General features: G+C 56.8%; 2 protein-coding genes across 19 annotated transcripts in view; both read right to left on the bottom strand.

Moving 5' to 3' along the window:
• STXBP1 (syntaxin binding protein 1) overlaps positions 1-20,202 on the bottom strand; it is a 775,650-nt gene that overhangs the window by 307,276 nt on the left and 448,172 nt on the right. The gene's annotated exons all lie outside the window — the stretch shown is intronic.
• SLC25A25 (solute carrier family 25 member 25) overlaps positions 8,273-20,202 on the bottom strand; it is a 60,839-nt gene continuing 48,909 nt past the window's right edge. For 11 of the 18 annotated variants that reach the window (XM_084960627.1, XM_084960692.1, XM_084960758.1 and 8 more), the window contains 9 exons: positions 16,932-17,058; positions 16,764-16,851; positions 15,690-15,801; positions 13,652-13,810; positions 12,295-12,447; positions 11,336-11,443; positions 11,072-11,239; positions 10,372-10,522; positions 8,273-10,261 (listed from right to left, as the gene is read on the bottom strand). In XM_084960627.1, coding sequence (XP_084816753.1) covers positions 10,077-10,261; positions 10,372-10,522; positions 11,072-11,239; positions 11,336-11,443; positions 12,295-12,447; positions 13,652-13,810; positions 15,690-15,801; positions 16,764-16,851; positions 16,932-17,058 — 1,251 coding nt within the window. In that variant the 3' untranslated portion in view covers positions 8,273-10,076. 18 annotated transcript variants of the gene reach the window in all.

Here is a 20,202-nt window from a genome sequence, read left to right as displayed (position 1 = left end):
CACCCAGGTCCTCACTCGCAGGCCTGGGGGGAGTGGGCGCTGGGACAGGGTCTATAGGGAGAAGCAGCTCTGGGAATGAGGAGGGGGCTGTGGGTAGAACCCCCTGGGTCTGGGGTCCCTGTTGCCCTGGTTGCAGCAGACAAGGGGCTGCTGAGGTGGCCCTCCAGAGGCGTGACACAACCCTCCCCCTCTACTGGGGAGTGACTGGGCAACCCCTTCAGGTCCTCTGGGGAGAATGATTTTTCTTTATGAATTTTCTTTCTTTTTTTTTTGGTCTTTTTAGGGCTGCACCCGTGGCATATGGAGGTTCCCAGCCTAGGGGTCGAATTGGAGTTGTAGCCGCCGTACTACACCCCAGCCACAGCAACGCCAGATCCGAGCTGCATCTGCAACCTACACCACAGCTCACGGCAACGCGGGATCCTTAACCCACTAAGCAAGGCCGGGGATTGAACCCGCAACCTCATGGTTCCTAGTCAGATTTGTTTCCACTGTGCCACGAAGTGAACTCCTGGCTCATCTTTTTCTGTCTCAATCCCGAATTCCCCAAAAGCAACATTTGGTGTTACCTGCTCGGGGCAGTTGTCCACCTTCTGTCCATGACACTGTGGCCAGGGGACATCTCACATCCCACGACCCTGCCCTGTGCTCCCTGCCCCTTCTGCTTCTCCTGATCAGCCCAGCGACAATTCCCAGCCTCAGCTTCCCCTGGAGGTTTGGTCCCCCTGAGGAGACCCCAGGTACAGGCCAGACCCCAGCTACTGGGCCCCACCTTCCTTGTTTTCACGAACTGAGATGATTCCTTCTGTGTTTGTATTTTTTCAGAGGAGGACACCGTTGATGGCAGAGCCATGCTAGGGACAGGGGCCCAACTTCTGACTGGGGCTTTATTCCTGGGGCTGCTACAGGCAGAGAGGAGCCCGCCCACACCTTCCTCACCCACCTCCACTGAAGGGTCACTTTGATGAAAAGTCCAAGGACTGTGCTATCTAGACCCGTTCTCAGTGACTGAGGCTGGAGAATGACCAGTCAACCCAAGGCCACCACAGGGCAATAAGGCCTGCTTCTGTCACTGAGCATTTCTCCCAGAGATGGCAACCTCACCTTAGTTACCCCAGTCTTTCATCAGACCCCTGGACTTGTCTTCCCATAACCACCAGAGGGCGGTAGAGGACGCGAAGCCCTGTAGGAGATGGCAACGAGGCCTGGTCCTGCTCCCCTTGTGGCCAATTCTGGGATCGCACCTTTGGGCTGGCACCTGCCCATCTGCATAATTGGTTTAGCATTCAAGGATCTGAAGATTGGCAGATAGGGAAAATCACACCTCTCAGGGAAAGGGGCCTCAGGCCAGGAACCCTTGCCCCGGCTTGGTCATGCTCAGTTCATGGCATGTGCCCTGTGGCGTTTGGTGGCAGTAGAACTGTGACCTTGGGCAAGCCCTGGGAAGTCAGTTACCCTTCAGGGATGGGAAGGTTGCACAAAGCTGACATGCGCAGTTGATGTGTGAGGGGTATTTTTGTGCGGCCAATGGGCTCTGCTGTCTCTTCTCAGATTCCCTGCTTGGGGTCCAGCTGGGCTCCCAGAGTTCACGGTCAAGAGCTCCAGGAAGTATGAACGGAAGAGAGTCGTGAGAACGGCAAGATCCCTCCTCCCTGGGGGGCGGGGAGGACTCCCTGGAGAGAAGGAACCACAGCAGGGGCTTTGAAGATTAGGAGGATTCTGGTTTGCTTTTTTTGTTTGTTAGACTGTTAAATTTTAAAATTTCATTTCGATTATGCAGATGATTTTTATTGTACATAAACAGAACCTAGAGATAAACAAAAAGATGATACCGATTATTCCCAGCCTCGTCACTCAGATGAAAAAATTTGAAAGTCAAGGAGTACAGTGGGTTAAGGATCTAGCATTGTCACTGGAGTGGCTTGGGTTACTGCTGTGGCACAGGTTCGATTCCTGGCCTGGGAACTTTCACGTGCCACGGGGGTGGCCAAAGAAATTTTGTTTTAAATCAAAGATTAAAAATTCTTTGGAGTATCGCCTACTAGTTTATGTTTTATGTAGCCTACATATAGCATGTGTGCCTACTATATGTAGATATACACGCACATAAAATATGTAAATTTATATTTATATATAACTCATATATATAATAAATACATATATTTATCTAACACTTGAACAGAACCTATTTTGTGGCAAGCACAGTTTTAAGCACTTTACATATATTACCTCATTAGTCTTTTCAACATCCCTATAAATTAGGTACAAACATTCCCCTTTTATACTTGAGAAAGCCGAGGCATCAGAAAGGTTAAGTGACAGAGTTCCCATTGTGGCTCAGTGGTAACAAACCTGACTAGTATCGCTGAAGACGCGGGTTTGATCTCTGGCCTTGACCATTGGGTTAAAGGATCTGGTGTTGCTGTGAGCTGTGGTGTAGGTCACAGACGCGGCTTGGGTCCCACATGGCTGTGGCTGTGGTGTAGGCCGGCAGCTACAGCTCCGACTGGACCCCTAGCCTGGGACCCATTATATGCTGCAGGCGTGGCCCTAAAAAAAAAATAATAATAATAAGCAAAAAAAAAAAAAAAGACAGAGAAATGTTAAGTGAATCGCCTGGTGTCACACAGTAAGGGGCAGAGGCAGAATTTGAACCCAGAGCTCCAGGCTCCAGAGTCCATGATCTTCAGCACAATGTCTTTTTTTTAAAATAAAAGTTCAGATCACACAGTAGTTCCTCAATCGTGAACATACTCTGGATCAATACTGAGCTCCATCTCTATTTTAAATGATTGTGTAATATTCTGCAGTTCACCATATCCCATAGGGGTGACCGTTCCCTAATTTATTTAACCAGTCGAATGGGAAGGATTTTGATGGGGAGAGGTGTCTAATGGGGAACAGGGCCGGTGGGGGGAACAGAGGTGGCGGGCTGAATAATGGCCCCCAAATATATCCAGGTCCTCATCCTCGGGACCTGAGGATGTTACCTCTTGCGACAAAGAGAATCTCTAGATGTGATGAAATTAGTGGTTTTGAGCTGGAGAGAGGTTCCTGGATTATCCAGGGGGGGCCCTGAAAGTAATCACAGACTCTTTATAAGAGGGAGGCAGGGGAGGTTCGGCTAGAGAAGGACCGTGAGACCGAAGTGAGGCTGGAAAGAGGCCAGGAAAAGGTCACAAGCCAGGGACAGCCAGCGGCCTCCAGGAGCCGGAAGAGGCAAGGGAACAAATTCTCCTTGAGAGCCGCCGGAAGGAACCAGCCCGTGGGCCACTTTGATTTTGGCCCAGTGACATGGATGTGGGGCTTCCGGCCTCTAGCACTGCCAGCGAATCCATCAGCACTGTTTTGAGATGCTGCGCGTGTGTGCATTTGTCACAGCGGCCGTGGGACATTAATGCAGATGGTAGAAAAAAGAGTGTATTCGGGGAGGAGAAAAGGCCCCTGGGAGCCAGGGGCCCCGTGTCACTTTCCTCCTCTGTGAAATTGGGGGCAGGGGTTGGGCTCCTCGGTGCTGGCTGCCAGTGGGCCCCACCCTGGTGGCCGTGGGTCGAACCAGCCCCCCTCCCTCCAGCCTTCACCACTGCTGTGGGGAGATAATGGTTCTTCCTGGGCCACGGGGATGTGCTGAGGGGTGATAGCACGTGGCCAAAGGAGACCATTCCTTCTGCTGCTCTGCCTTCCACCCCCCGCCCCCGCCCCCGCCAGCCTCCCTGTAATGGGAAACAGAGAGCCGGAGAGGCCTAGGCTTGTCTGGCCCCCAGGGGGGCTGGGGCAGGCCTCTGGGCCTCTCTGGTCTGTTTCCTCATTCTTGGGTCCTCCCTGCCCTCCTGCGGCCTTGCCAGCCTGTGCTGGCCAGCCTCCCTAGCCACTTTGACTGGGCCTCGCTGGTCCGCTCCTGCACCTGTTGGCCCTGGAGGGCGGGGGCAAAGGTCCAAGCCTGGGCATCAGGGCCCAGCACGGGGGCTGCTCCTCCTCACCCTTCCCCTACATTCCGGCGGTGGTGCTGAAACCAGTGAGATTGGGGATCGGGGGCATCTGGCTGGCCAGGAGCCAACCCTGAGAACGTGGCTTCAGAGCCAGCAAAGTTGTTTGAATCTCAGCACAACAGGAGCCCTTTGCATGACCCTGGCCACGTCCCTTCAGCAAAGTACTGAGCCCCGCTTGCTTGCGAGGCAACTGAGGCTCAGAGAAGCAGGAGATTTGCCCAAGGATCACAGTGCCAAGTGCCAGGACGCAGGCACAGGCCTGCTCCACGTTTCTCAGGTTCTCTGCAGCCACCTGGTCTGGGAGGGCAGCCAGGGACCAGGTGTCACCTACCTGAGGCAAGGCAAGGTCCCCACAGGGAGGTCGTGGCATGGTTCCAGGTTCCAGGGCACTGTGGGGGGGGCAGGAGCCCCAGGGGAGCCCACCCTGTCTTCACTCCCAAGCATGCCACACACCTGGGGCACTCTCACCTGTACTCCCGAGGCCCTGTCACCTGCTCACGGGGAGCCCTGGGCAAGTCCCTTCCCCTCTGGGAGTCTTCGTTGCTGCCTCTGTACAATGGGGACATGGCAGTGGCAGCTCTTGTCCCCTGTGTGCAGAGCCCCAGCTGGCGCTCAGGAATGGCGCTCCCAGGATTGAGAGATGAAAGGGTCTAGCTTCAGAAAGGGCGCCTGAGGAGTTCCCGTCATGGCTCAGTGGTGGGGCCCTAAAAAGGGAAAAAAAAAAAAGGAAGGAAGGAAGCATGAAGAGGATGCGGTCAGATCCCGCAGCCCCAGCGGCTCCCCGGCTTCCTCACCCGGGGAGGGGGCAGGTTGGAATGAAAAGCATTTAGGGGAAATTACTCTGTGTGTCTGGAATCCTGGAAGAGGCAGGGGAGCTGGGAGATAAAAAACAAAAACTTTATTAATTATGAAGGCCATTTCCATTTCCTGTCTCATCTTGACTTTCCAACAGCCCTCCCGGCAGCTGATGTCCGGAGGCTCTTGGGGAGAGTCAGTCTCTGCATTTTCCAGTTTCTTTTCTCTCTCTTTTTCTTGTCTTTTCTAGACCTGCACCCACGACGTGTGGAGGTTCCCAGGCTAGGGGTCGAATCGGAGCTATAGCCACCGGCCTACGCCAGAGCCACAGCAACACGGGATCCGAGCCGCATCTGCGACCTACACCACAGCTCACGGCAATGCTGAATCCTCAACCCACTGAGCAAGGCTAGGGCTCGAACCCGCAACCTCATGGTTCCTAGTCGGATTCGTTAACCACTGAGCCACGGCAGGAACTCCTGCATGTTCCAGTTTCTAGAGGCTGCAGCATTCCCTGCCTTCGGGCTCTCCGCCTCATCTCCAAAGCCAGAGACCTCAGGGACCTTGGGCTGAGTCTTGGCCCATCCCTCTCCCCCATGGAAGGATCTTATGACAGCCCTTGAGTCCACCTGGAAAAACCAGGCTAATCTCCCTATTTTAAGGTCTGCTGATTAGCAACCTTAATTCCATCTGCGGCTTTAATTAGCTTTGCCACGTGGTCATGTAATTCACATGTTCTGGGGATTCGGCTGTGGACGCCTTTGTAATTCGGCCTCCCACACTTAGAATATTTGCACCTGTTTTAGCCAAGTAGTAAGTATTCCTCAAGCACATAGTGGGTGCCAGGCACCTACTGGGAACGGTAGTGAAAACCAACAAGTCCCCTGCACCCTATAGGTGAGGGTGAGCCGAGCAAGGGAAACAAACAAATGGGGTGGGGAATGGGCTGGGTTGGTGGGGGAAGTGGGGGGTGGGGGGGACAAGACTGCCATTATCAGTAGGGTGACCAAGGAAGAAGAATGTGATGTGTGGGGTTCCCATTGTGGCTCAGCAGTGATGAACCTGAGCAGTATCCCTGAGGACGAGGGTTCGATCCCTGGCCTCGCTCAGTGGGTTAAGGATCCGGTGTTGCCGTGAGCTGTGGTGTAGGTCGCAAATGCGGCTGGGATCCTGCGTGGCTGTGACTATGGCTGCAGCCGGTGGCTGCAGCTCTGACTCGACCCCCAGCCTGGGAACCTCCACATGCCATGGGTGCGGCCCTAAAAAAATAAAAAAGAAAAGAATGTGACACGGGTTTAAGACTGGACGGAGGGATGAAGGGACAAGGGAGGTGACCACAGGAAGGTTGGCTTGGGGACACACCACCTGTCACCTTAGAGCACCTCTCCAAATTAACCTCTGTGGAGAAACCCCAAGGACCTGACATCTGGCCACTGTCCAAGGGGAAGCCTGGATGGGGTGGGTGGAGGGACTCACTTGATAAGACCTGATGGTGTTGGGAAAGGTTTACGCCGTTGCCCTGGTAACGAATGACGCACATGGCATATTAATTTCCTAGGGCTGCAGTAGTCATAGTCTTGGGTGGCTAAAAACAATAGAAATGAATTCTCTCACAGTTCAGGAGGCCAGAAGTCAGAAGTCCAGGTGCCGGCGGGGTTAGTTCCCTCCAGAGGGTCTGATGGAGGAATCGAGAAATCACTCCTGCCTCTTCCCTCGCTTCAGGGGGCTGTCTGCTCTCCTTGGCATTTAACCAGAAGGTTTGTCACTCCCACCTCTTCCTCTCCCTGTATCACACGGGCTTCTCCCTGTGTCGCTCTCTCCTCTGTGTCCAAACTGCCCCCTGCGTTCCCTTTTTTTTTTTGGCTTTCTTTTAGGGCCGCACCTGCGGCATATGGAGGTTCCCAGGCTAGGGGTCGAGTCGGAGCTTCACTTGCCAGCCTCCACCACAGCCACTGCAACACAGGATCTGAGCTGAGCCTGCGACCGACACCACAGCTCATGGCAACGCCAGATCCTTAACCCACTGAGGAGGCCAGGGATTGAAACTGCGTCCTCATGGATGCTAGTCAGATTTGTTTCCGCGGAGCCAGACGGGAACTCCCTTTTTTTCCCTTTTTTGGAAACGTTGCTGCACATGGAGTTCCCAGGGCCAGGGATCAGATCTGAGCCACAGTGGCCACCTAGGTTGCAGCTGTGGCAATGAGGGATCCTTAACCCACTGTGCCAGGCCAGGGATCGAACCTGTGCTCCAGCGCTCCCAAGACACCACCAATCCTGTTGCACCACAGCGGGAACTCCAAACTCCCTTCTGTTTAAGGACACCAGTCCTTGGTCTTGGGGCCCATCCTCATCCAGGATGACCCCATCTTGACCCGATTACATTGGCGAAAACCCTTTTCCATATCAAGTGACATCTGAGGTTCCCAGTGGAAATGAACTTGGAGGGATACTGCTCAACCCAGCACAAGTGATGCCAGTTACACGCACGGGCATGCCGCTGTGCACCTTCCTCCAGCCTCTGAACGCCAGAGCCCCCACCACATTCCCCAAGCTGCTTTACACAGTCCCATGCTAGCCTGGCCCCCAGGTGCCCAGGGCTGTCGTGGGATGGGGGGGCGGGGGGACGGGGACTGGGACGTGGGGTTATTTAATGAACATTTTATTGAGCACTCTGTGCACTGGGCACTGCCCTACGCATTGCCCTGGGCACTAGAGGTACAACTGCAAACACATTCCCTGTCCCTAGAAAGCAAATAATGTTGGGGGCCCCCTCCAGCATCTCTGAGTCAGAAAGATGGGCAGGAACCAACCCTGAGGCTGGGGAAGGGCAGCCAGGGACAAGCAGAGAGGCACCGTGGTGTCTGGAGGTGCTTCAAGCAGGAGGGATCAGCTTTGCCTGAGATGGGCTGAGGAAGGAGCTCCAGACTCAGCAACTTCCGGGGTGCTGGCAGAGCACCCCAAACCCAGCAAGCACTCACTCTAAAGAGGGACTGCCTCCACAGGGAGCTCCCTGGTGGCCCAGCAGTTAAGGATCTGGTGTTGTCACTGCTGTGGCATGGGTTCCATCCCTGGCCCTGGAACTTCCGCATGCTGTAGGCATGGCCAAAAAAATGGGGGGGTGGAGAGCCTCCAGAAACCCAGAGGGGTAGCTGCTCTGAGCGGGAGGGTAACTTTCTCATGTTCTCTGATGAGAAAAATGGATTCACATTCTTTTTTTTTTTTTTTAATTCATTTTTTGGCCAATGGTATATGGAAGTTCCCAGACCAGGGATTGAATCCGAGCCGCAGCTGTAACCTATGCTACATTTGAAGCAATGCCGGATCCTTAACCCACTGTGCCAGGCTGGGGGTCAAACCGTGCTACCACGGAAATGGTGCCAGGTCCTTAACCCACTGTGCCACAGCAGGAACTCCTGGATTCTTATTCTAACATGCAAACAGCCCCACACCAGCCAAGCCCAGATCGGAAGAATCATGGCTCCGTCATCTGCTTTGAAACAACTTTATTAGAAGGCTGTTTTCAATGACAACTTCCAATTCTTTCTTAATTCGCTTTGTCACCAATTCCAGTTATAACTATTTATATATAACAGTAATTTTTGCATTGATCTTTGCATCCTATTTAAATTGTCCTCATCAGACCATTCCGGTGCAACAGAGGGGTGACTGCACAGCTGCACGCTGACCAGCATTACTGAGCAGGGGCAGTGGGGCCCCGGACAGAGGGAGCCTGTTTCACAGGTGCAGGTGGGGAGCCCGCTGCCCTCTCCTCCGGCCCCCACCCCAAACTCACAGTGATGGGTGCCTCACTGTCTTGTCATTCGAAAGGGTGAATAAAGAAATCCTCCCAGTCCAAGAAATGGTTTGGACATCTGTCTTCAGGGCTAACATTTCTCCCACGCTTCCCACCTCCTAGGCAAACCCTTGGATCCGGAAGCTTCCTGGGTGCTGGTCCCAGCCGGACCTGCCAAAGGGCTTCCTCTGCGGTCAGGGCCCTTCTGTCTTCTTGCCTTTCTTCTGTCACCAGTTCCGAGAGGAATTTCTTTGGACAGACACGACGGTCGTGGCGAGAACGGTCACGTCACTCCCACGGCCCCCCCTCCTTCCTCTCCCCACCCCACCTTGCAGGTGTTGGGAAGGTACAATCAACCGTGAACATAAATACGAATAAAAAATGGACTTGAAAATGACAGGCTATTAATTAAACAAATCTATAAAAATAGTTAGGACATAACTCTGTTAAATAAATACGAAATAAATAGGCTCCAAGCAGTGAGATACGTTGAAGCAGTGGAATGTGAGGCTGGTCCCACTTTGCCCCCGTGGAGATTGGACACGAATCCCCCGGCGCGGAACAAACAGACGTTAATGCCATCAGCCGAGCCACCGGCTCCCTGCTCTTCCCTCTGGAAGAACGCGGAACTGCACCTTTGTCCAGCTTGTCTTTCTGAACCAAACCCTTTGCCCAATGATACAAAATTAAGGCCTTGAACGCCTTTTCCTTCTCCCGCCAGGACCCACAGCCACCGGGCAGCAACTGCCCGTCCTGCTCCAACACAATGCCTGCTGCCCTCATACCAGCGAGGGGAGAGGGAGTTGATTCCGAGCTGGTGCCAGGCCTGACAGCGTCCGGGGCCAGCTCAGAGCCCCGGGAGCGCAGGGAGCAGAGGCCGTCTGGGTTCCAGGACCCGCAAAGCCATGCGCCAAGATGCCGGGCAGCCCCTCGCCCCTCATGCATGTGCCATCCGGGTGCCCATCAGCAGGGCCGTCAGAAGCCAGAGCCTGCCCGGCGGACTGAGGGCGGGGAGCGGCATGGGGAGTGGGCTGGTGGCCCTCCTCCTACCATTTCCAACAGCAGCGAGGAAGGAAGCAAGGTGGGCCCGGGGGCAGACGCTCGGCAGGCCAGAAGGCGGCCCGTGTCAGCCGGCTGGCTGCGAGGATGCTGCGATGGAAGAACTAAGCCGGCCCCCCAGCCGTGCTTCTGGGCAGGTGCTGCAGGAAACATTCCGTCCCTGTGTGCGCGCGCGCGAGCCCGTGTCCTGCTGAGCCCTGGTCCCTGAGGAATACCCATAGGTCTTCCCTGGAACAGACGTGAGGGTCGGCCAGGGTCAGCAGGACACACCCAGTGGGCCTGCGGCTCGCCCCACCCCCTTTGCAGGCGCATCCCAGGGGTTTTCACAGCTTGGCTTAAGTCAGCTTAGTGTTGGCACATTCACAGAATGAGATGGCGACACATCCCAGGGCTGCAGGCCCAGGATCAGTGAGTCCGCGGGCGGGCTGCCCTCCCTCCCGTCACCGCGACTGCACGCCCAGGGTGATCTTCAGATTCTCGTACACCACGTAGCTGATGCTCACGGCCGGGATCACCTTCATGAAGTTGGGGGCCAGCCCCCGGTACAGGCCGAAGGCCCCCTCGGTCCGCAGGATCTGTTTGAAGAGGCTGCTCATGCTCACTTCCGGAGCGCCCTCGACCGAGGCTGCGGGGAGAGAGGCCGCCCGTCAGAGGCCTTTCGCCAGCTCCCCCCTCCATCCCAGCCTGCCCGGGAGAGGGACCCCTGGGCGCCGACGGGCCAGGGCCCAGCCTTACCTTGGGCCTGCATCCGGGTCCTGACCAGGGCCAGTGGGTAGCTGGCCAGCTGGCCACAGGTGCTGGACATGGTGCCACAGGCCAGGAGCACAAACACGCCGGGGTCTGCGCTGTTCACTGCGTAGCGCTGCAGCCAGGCGTTCTTGAGTGTCTGGAAGGGGCGAGGGGGAGGGGGTGAGCACAGCGCCTGCAGACCCCAGAGTGGAAGTGCTTGCGAGGCAGTGAGCGTCTGGGCGGGGGAGCTGGGGGACAGTTATTGGATCCCCACAGGAGGCGTTTCCCCATCACATGGAATCTGCGGGAGGCCACTGTAACCCAATTCGCTTGGCCTGGGTTGGCCTGGAGCTTGCTGAGCTCCTGGCCCGCCTGCCCTTTGCTTTTGCTGTCACTAGGGATTCCTGCATAAGGTGGGGAGCGGGGAGGGGGCAGAGACAGCACCCCCCTTTCCCTCCCCAGGGAGCCCGACTCCTGTGCTCCGGAGTCTGCCCGCCCAGCCCTCGGGGGTACAGAACCTGGGGGTGCGGGGGCCAGGCGGTGTGACGGGAGACCCTTGCAACAGACAGGAGAGCCGGCGAGGAGACCAGCCTCTGATCTTGCTGGTCCCCAGGGGGTCTACCCAGCGGGGTGTCTGACCCACGGCTGGGAGGGGGGCTCTGAGTCTCTTGTGCTGCTCAAGGGGCTGGAGTCCTCCAGGGCTCACCTCGTAGACGGCGAGGTCTATCCCAGCATAGGGGATGATCCCGAGCATGTTGGGAACGTAGCCTTTGTAGAAGGCGGCCACGCCCTCGCGGGCCAGGATCTTCCTGGCACAGTCCAGCATGCCCGAGTACTGGCCCGTCTTGCGCAGAGCCATCCGGGTCTTCAGGACCTGCAGGGCCCAACAGGAGTGATGGGAGCGTGAGCCCCGGCCGCCCCCACCCTCGCCCGCACACGTGCTGCCCAGCCCAGGACCAGGGACCCTCACCTCCATCGGGTAGATGCTGCTCTGGGCGATGGCCCCTGCCAAGGACCCTGCCACCAGCCTCTCGTGAATCCTCAGAGTCTCCTGGTCAGTCCCCACGAGACGCTTGATCTGGAACAGGGAGCAAACAAACTGATACACTCGGAAATCAGAACACCTGCTCTGTCCCGCTCTGCCTCTCGGAACCTGTTGGGTTTAGCTGAGACCCGGTCTTCCTGGCACTTTATTTGTGTATTTTTGTCTTTAGGGCTGCATCTGTGGCATATGGAAGTTCCCAGGCTAGGGGTCCAGTTGGAGCTACAGCTGCTGGCCTACACCAGATCTGAGCCATGTCTGCAGCCTATGCCACAGCTCAGGGCAATGCCGGATCCTTTAACCCACTGAGTGAGGCCAGGGATGGAACCCACATCCTCGTGAATAGGAGTGGGATTCTTAACCACTGAGTCACAATGGGAACTCCCTCCCTAGCACTTTTTTTTTTTTTTTTGCTTTTTAGGGCTGCCCCTGTGGCACATGGAGGTTCCCAGGCTAGGGATCCAATTGGAGCTGTAGCTACTGGCCTACGCCACAGCCACAGCCACGCAGGATCTGAGCCACGTCTGCAACCTACACCAAAGCTCACAGCAACGCTGGATCCTTCACCCACTGAGCGAGGCCAGGGATCGAACCTGCATCCTCATGGGTACCAGTCAGATTCGTTTCCGCTGAGCCATGACGGGAACTCCTCTCCCTAGCACTTTTGATGCTGCCCAGAAACAGAAGGACCTGGTCCCCAGTGGAACAGGGGGGCAGAGCTGGGGGCAGATCCAGGCCTCCCCCTCCCACTCTGGCCCTGCTGTGTCCCTCAGGTACAAGGACTGGCTCCAGGTCCTAGGGAATCAACAGGGCAGGGACCTCATTCCAGGGGAAGCTTGGGAAGCGGCTGCCGACTGGTGACTCTCCCTGGACAGCTGGGTCCTCACCTGCTCATAGGCCATGAATTTGATGGCCGACTCGGGGGCAATCTTGAGGACGTTGATGCCGTTGCCCCGCCAGAGTGATCTGGCCCCTCCTTCCCGAATCATCTGGGTGAACCCACCCACGATGCACATGTTGTTGCTGCGGGAGGCGTGGACCTGGGGCGGGAAGGACAAACGGTCAGCATCAAGGTCAACAGACATGCTCTTCCTTCTTGGCCCTGAGACCAGCCCAGCACCCTGAGCATCAACCATGGTTACTCGAGGCCCAACGAGACTTTGCTGTGGACCGGCTGCTGCCGACATCATGCTAGACACGGCCCCAAGGACTACTTTTTAAAAATTTAAAAAAAAAAAAAAAAAAAAAATTGAGCTTTTTATTATGAAGACATGTCAAACATAGATACGAGTTTAGAGAATTATATAAGGAGCTTCAACAATCACCAATGACAGCCAATCTGTGTCTCTCCCCCCAACAACCCCGCTCCCCCCGGCCCCCAACTCTCCCACTCCCACCCCAGGCATTGTGTCATTTCACCCAAGGTCTGCTATTATCTCTAAAGCATTCCTGGGGATTCAGTCAAGACAAACAAATGGATGAGGTGATTTGCTCGAACCCCTTAGTCTCCGGAGGAACTGAAGCCCTGGGGTTAAAGTGACTTGCCTGAGGTTACCCAGCTGGGAGGGTGGGACCCCAGGTTGGGTCCTAGGCCCGGAGCGCCTCCTCCCGAACCACCCTGCCTCCCTGATTTGGCAGTGGTAGGGAGTCCTCATTCTCCAGTCCACTGGCCTGGACCCGAGGTAGGCCCAGGGGGCCGAGGGGCATAGGGAAAGGATGACACCTTTTCTGAGCAGGGTGCATGGCACAAAAAGGGCCAGGATACAAGCCCGAGGACAAGGGGTGACCGGCCATCACAGAGACAACACTTTAGTCCAGCAGTGTGTCCTCAGATTGATTTCACAACCCTGCCCCCAACACAGGTCCAGCTTATCTCTGTCCTGTGGACATAAGGTCAGGTGCCTGGCCAAGGGAGCAGTGTCCAGGCCAGGTGAGGATCTGCTGGCACCGCCCCCACGTGTGACTTCTTCAAGACGCACCTAAGGAAACCAGTTCCTGCCACACCCCAGTTCTCACTGGGTCATGTGCCCACATTACCACCTTGAAATGTGACCCTGGCTTAAGGTCCTCAGATAAAATTAGATCAGCTATGTGCAAAAGGTCACCTGGGCCGGGATCTAATGTCATTCTTGCTTGAGCTACAATTCTGATCTGGGTTAGAAAAGTATGGGCCCAAAGCAGGGCCCCAGGCAATGGAGGGGAAGCCAGTCGGGCAAAGAGCCCTGAGATGGACACCAGACGTACCTGCATGAGCACCTTGAGTCTGTCCAGGGGGGCTGTGCAGGTTCTGGAGACGGCCCCCGCCCCGCCGCCGGCCACCAGGTGTCTCCACCACATCCCCGTCTGCCTCTCCTCCACTGTGAATTCATCGGGGACTGTCAGATTCTCACCCACATCAAAGATCTGTGAGGAAGGCGGGCAAAGAGAGGTCAAGCAGGCTCCCGAGGCCTGTGGCAGGCCGGCCGGCAGATGGCTGTGTCCACGGCCTCCCACTGTCCCGAGTGGATGGCACCTCGAGGGACCACAGAGGGTGAGGCTGCACCCCCCCGACCTTCACGATGTGGAGGGGCCGAGCTCTGAGCGGACTGTGGCCTGGGCAGGGGGCGGGGGGCAGGTGGCGGGGAGGCCCCTGGCTGGAATCTGAGCGCACAGCTGGAAGCACGCAGAGACAGCCCTTTCGAACCCGGCCAGGGGCTGTGGCAAGAACAGCTTACAAAGGCATGTCAGCTGAGGATCAGCAGCCTGGCTGTACAGAAAAGCTCAAGTCAGGGGTAAAAATTCTTCTGAAACCCGATGTGTAACTGGATCATGCTGGCAGAACATTATGCAAGGCTTCTGCAAACATGAGAGGGCCGAGATCCCTGCGTAACACCCTCTCTCCCAGGCCACAGCCCGGCTCGGCAGGCACAGCCAGCTCTGCTCCGACCCTGGGGCAGCCCATTCCTACCCATGCACCGTCCAACAGAGATGCCAGGGGTCCCCTGAGGGCACACAGAGGAGGAGGAGCACCCACACCCTCCGCCCCCAGCCCGAGCCCTGAGTCTAGGGGGGACTCAGCTGTGATCAGGGGGCACTCAGCAAAGACTGGCAGAAAGGGCTGCTCGAACATGAAGGGGGCTCGCGGGCAGAGGTCAAGGGGGCCACTGCCAGGGAGCGTGCAGAGTGCTGTGTTTCCGACCAGGGGTGAGGAGGTGAAAGAATGGTATGTGTGCAGCAGTGGCAACATATTCTTTTGTCACAGAGAGAAATGACACAAAAAGTGGGGGAGAAACTTCACAGCTCTGCTATTGGATCATTAATATTTCTTTCTTCTTTTCTTTCTTTTTTTTAAGGCTGCACCTGCGGCTTATGGAAGTGCCCAGGCAAGGGGTCAAACGGGAGCTGGAGCTGCCAGTCTACACCACAGCCACAGCACCATGGGATCCGAGCCGTGTCCCCAACCTAAAAGACACCTTGCAGCAATGCTGGATCCTTAACCCACTGATCAAGACAGGGATCCAACCCACATCCTTACAGGTACTATGTTGGGTTCTTAACCTGTGCAGCCACAATAGGAACTCCTCCCTTAATAGTTCTTTTCTCTTCGTTTTTCTTTTGGGCCGCAGCATGCAGCGGTTTGAAGTGGGATCTCACTTCCCAGACCAGGGACTGAACCCAGACGGCAGTGGTGAAAGCACTGAGTCCTAACCACTAGCCCACCAGGGAACTCCCAGGTATTTGATCTCTACAGAGTAGCCCCAGCTCCCTCCCAGGAGGGGGTCACACTGGCTTTGGGAGAACAAGTAGGATCAGGGAGCGGGGTGCTTAAAGTGGGCCTTAAGAAACAGGCAGCACGTGGAGATGGGAGGGCAGAGTTTCTGCAGAGGAAATCTGGCGTTTGCGGAATGGGCAGGCTGTTCAGGTTGGCCGGCGTGTGGGAAACAGAGGGAGCAGATGGCGGGCTGGCAGAGGAGTGGGCACCTCTGCTGCTGAAAAGCAGGCAAGGAGTTTCCGTTGCGGCTCAGCGGTAATGAGCCAGACGAGCATCCATGAGGATGCGGGTCCGTGAGCTGTGGTGGACGTCCCGGACAAGGCTCGGATCTGGTGTTGCTGTGGCTGTGGCCGCTGCAGCTCCGATTCGACCCCTAGCCTGGGAATGTCCATATGCGGCAGGTGCAGCCCTCAGAAGCAAAACAAGAAAAAAATTAAAAAAATTAAAAAAAAAAAAAAAAAAGGACGGATGGGGGGCCGAGGCTTGGGGAAGGGGGCCCCCTGAACCCGAGGCCCGGAGCGCGGGACTCACCGTGGAATGCTTCCAGTAGAGAATGATTTCCGGGATGTTTTCCACGGGATGCAGGAGGTGGTAGTCTCTCCACTCGTTCCAGTCGATGGTCATCGTGCCGTTTTTGTCCATGCTGCAAGACCAACGCACGGGTGCCCACGTGTCAACAGGCCCCAACTATCAGCCGAACGTCCCACCTCCAGGGGAGCCGCGGGCAGGCGTGTGGAAAGCACAGAGGGCGCCTCCGTCCCCACGAAGAAAAGGCAAGGTGGCAGTCACCCCCCACTGTGCACACGACAACGGGATCTAACGGCCCACAAGAAGCCCGTTCTGATCAGGCACAGAAGGCAAGGAGGGAGGCGGTCCCCAAGGTGACACGGATACTTACTAGGTGACAGGGCCCCAGAAGTGGCCCGTTCGTATTCTGACACACAGACAAAGGAGGATGCAGAGGAGAGAGGAGAAACAACACAGATAAGTGCCCTGAGCGGATGTTAGTGAGGCAAGCGCACGGCACAGCACAGCACGAGGACGCGCCCTCCACAGCGCCGGGGAGCCAGGCCGGGAGCCTGCCGTCCCTGCCCAGCTGGCTTCGGGCCCAGGGGGCTAGGAAGGCTTGGGAGGGCAGGAAGCAGCTCCAGGGCTACGCTGCTGGGTTTCCCAGCCCACCAAGGATGCTCCAGGACCACCGCGCCCCCGTGGGCAGCCTTAGCAAGGCTGATTACAGTGCTAAGAGGGAGTGACCCCAACGGGGGAGGGGGGGTTGCCCCTGCTCGGCCAGGCAGAGAAAGGGGCTCCTTGCTCGCCTTTCACCTGCCGAAACCACTAAACGCCCCCTCTTCCCCGAGTCCTCGCTTCACGGGTCGCTGGCACTTGGATGCCCTGCCAGGTGGGTTGGGACTCTGGGGGCTGCCCTGGAACCCGGGGAGCGGCTGGCCTCTGGCAGGGGTTACTTATTCATCCCTTCCAAGCACCAGAAGCCAAAGTTCGCAGAAACTGGGTCAATACAGTGAACGGCAGCGCGGAGGGAGGCCGGGAACATTTCTTTCGTCACACGTTGGTTAAACCGGACCCAGAGGCTGGCTACGCACTCACCTCTTGAGAATTTTTTCTGCCTGCTGTTCAGATATCTTGACTCCCAGGTCCCGCAGAGACTGCATGATCTCTTGGGCATCAATGCGTCCTGGAACCACAAGGGCTGTGAGCCCGGGGCCAGGCTGGGGGAGAGACCCGGGACCCCGCCGGCTGTGGGCAAATGCTCACCATCGTTCTTTTTGTCCAAACTCTTGAAGACCAGCCTCAGCTTCTTCTCGTGATCTTGGAGATAATGGACAAACTCTTCAAAGTCTAGCTGCCCGTCGAGGTCTTTGTCGCCAGCTTGTACGATTTTCTAGAAAACAGAAGTGAGGTTTCGTCCTTGAGCTCACGCACCAGCTTCTCCCGTCCCTCGTGGGGCCCTGTCCCCAGAAAACAACTGTGCACGGGTCACGTGCCCTGAGACGTCCCCCCGCCCCCACTCCCAAGGCCACCACGTGGACCTCCGAGGGCCGGCCAGACCTCGGCCAAGAGCTCAGTGTGCTGCCCTCAGAAGCAAAAAAGGGAAGAGAGCCTCCGAGAGGAGCCTTGGTTTAGGGAGCCCTCCAGCCAGAGGCTGATGGGGTGGGCTTAGTTTAGTGTTCTGAAGATTAACTCCTTCCACTGGATCAGCCGCCCGGCTCCTTGGCTGCCCCGTCCCGGTGCCAGGCCTCAGCTCCACATGCTCTCTGCCCAGACGTGGCTCCTCAGCTGCCCCATCCTGGTGCCAAGGCCTCAGCCCCACATGCTCTCTGCCCAAACGCGGGGTGGCCTTGGAGCTCCAGATTCTGCTTGAAACACCGCAGCTTGCTCTTTTGATCCCGAAAAGTGGCACTGGCCCAAGAACAATTGGGTGACTAGGGTGAAGGGACCGGGCAGCGCTGGCCCCTGCCCAGGCCTGCTTGGCAGAAACACTGCCAGAGAGAACTTGGTAGGACAGAGAAGTGCGAAGAGCCCGGGGACTATTCTTGGGTCTGTGCTTCATGGCACTGCCTGTCTCTGATCCCAGGGGAGCTGGGGATGCTACAACCAACCTCAGCTCCTGAACCAGGAGCCGCGAAGCAGGGCAGCTCTCCGGAGGAATAGTTCAGTGATCCGGGGAGGCTTTAAGAGCCCCTGTGCCTTGGCAGCGAGGTTCCCAAAATCTCTGCCCTTGGCCGTGAGCTTTGTTCAGCAGCTGCAGTCGGCCATGAATGTTCAGCAAGTGGAAGTTTTCCACAAAAGCGCAAGCACCTGGCTTGTGCCTCAGGCCCTGCTAAATGCTTTACCTCTCATAACCTGCTGAATCCTTGCAGATGGCTCTAGGAGGTAGGGACTATCATATCCCCCATTTTTCAGAGACGGGAACAGACACTCAGACAGGTTAAGTAATTTATCCGAAGTCACACAGCCAGGGAAGTGGTGGGCGGGATTCAGGCCAAGCCTGTTGGACTCCAGAGCCACCTCCCTAGAAGGTGGCTGCCCTTCTAGACGTTCATCTCAAGAAGGTGAGGGACACACGAGTCACTTTGACCCAGCAACACCCCAAAACCTAGGACCGAAAATCTCCTAAGGAAGGGGTTACAGCCTCCGTCTGTTGCCCAGCTCTCTTTGCGAGACACACATTCACTCTCCACAAACCAGTGTGGGTTTCACTGCCTTCTGAGCCACTGGGTTTGGAAACGGATGGACCCCTGGCTAGCTGGTGCTCTCCAGACCCCGTGTCACCTAACATGGTCCAAAGAGCCACCTGGGGGGTGGGGCTGGAATGTGAGACAGATGCTGGTACATGTTCTACCAGCTAACTGCCTGCAGACACAGACACTTGTGCTCCGCCAAGAATGACACCGATTACGTATAGGTTACCACCCTAGATTTATGATGGGGCGGAAATTGAATCTGCATGTCATTTAGGGAGGAGGCGAACACTAGGCGTGAAGCTTGTGGGTACCCAGGTTGCTCTGCCACCAACGCCATCCATGGGCCTTGTTGGGGTGGGTGCCCCTGATACAGACAACCCAAGCATGTGCTCATGCAGCTGATTTCAGATCTTCCAAGTCTGTGCTTCTCCCTCAGACCTATCTCCCTCCTAGGACCCAAATCGCCCTCCCTGCCCCCGCCCCGGGGATACCATCTGAGCTGCACTGCCATCAGGAGCACTGGGGGGGACCGCACAGGGTCTGATTAACAGAAAAGTCAGGGTGTCCTTTAGGAGGCAGGCCACCCCCACAGACTCTAGCTGTTTCCCCAACTTAAAGCAGTGATGATTTCTGCTGCCTCCTACTCCAGAGAGACGCCAGGGAAGGCTGCCCCACTCCTGCCCCTTGGCTGGTTTCACCTAGGGCACAGCCCTGTCACCTCCAACCTCCGAAGCCACGGTTCCAACTCCTGGGGCTCCAACAAGGAGCCTCCCCGCTGGCCTCTCTGCCCCCCAGTTCAGAAAGAGCCCCACAGCAGCCAGACCCGTGCCCCCACATCCTGGCCCCACACTCCTCAGAACCCGCCTCTCCGCAAAAGAATTCCTCTCCATCTCCCACAAATGCCTCCCCTGTAATTCCAGCCTTTCTGGGAAGTCACATGAGAGCCAGTCACGCCCTTGACGTAGCCCTTCAGCCGGCTCTCGCCACGAGACAGCTGCGGGAAAAAAAACCTGGCACGTTCAGAAACAGTGGGGACACGAGAGGCGGCGGGACCCTCTCCCCCGGTTCATCCATTCCCTCGGCCCACCCTGATGCGGCGTACAGACCTGCTTCCACTGGCGGAAGGTGGAGAACTCCTGGGAGGGGATAAAGACACTGAGTTTGAAGATGGATTTCAGCTCGGCGGGAAGCCCCTTGGACTCGAAGTACTGGAACTCGGTCTGAGCTTCCCCCATGAGGGGCACATACAGGCACAGGCAGAGCATGCTGGCGGGAGCCGGTTCAGGCGGCGTGCGCACGGGGGAATGCTGCCCAGCCCGGCACACTTGCCCAGGATATGCCGGGGCACGGCTGTCATTGGCTGCCTGAGCCCTGCCCTTTTACTTAATTGAAAAAAGTCGCTCACTGTACTTCCCGCCCGCAGCCAATGAGCACAGGCCCCCGCGAGGAGGTGGAGGCGGCCGCCCGAGTGCGGAGGGATCAGGACTGACGTCACCTGCTCCCCAGTTAACCCTTCGGAGGCAGGCGGCGCATCCGGTCCTGCCTGGGGATCCTGCCCCAAACCTTTACCCTCTAGCTGCCAACCCCTGCAAATAAACAGAGCCTTTGGCTTGTTTTGTTTTTCTTCCACAAGGTCCCCAAACGCGTCACACAGTAGTGGTTTCTCCCCTTAGTAAATAATTCCCAACAGAAAGAGAAGTGGATGGAGGATCGACTCAGTGCTCACGGGTCGGGTGGTTTAGCCATGACGGGAGAAGCTGGTGGGGTCGGGAGTGGGGGGTGCGTCCTGGAAGTGGCTGGAGGGGGGCATTCAACTGCAGGGGGGCTGCCCCCCACCCCCC

The sequence above is a fragment of the Sus scrofa genome, chromosome 1 (genome assembly GCF_054392235.1).
Source record: "Sus scrofa isolate SSC_HxYL_T2T_F1_AM1 chromosome 1, Sscrofa_HxYL_maternal_Yorkshire_Landrace_v2.0, whole genome shotgun sequence".
Taxonomy (NCBI): domain Eukaryota; kingdom Metazoa; phylum Chordata; class Mammalia; order Artiodactyla; family Suidae; genus Sus; species Sus scrofa.
Note: the sequence above shows the minus strand (reverse complement) of the source record. Positions and strands in the feature narration are given on the sequence as shown.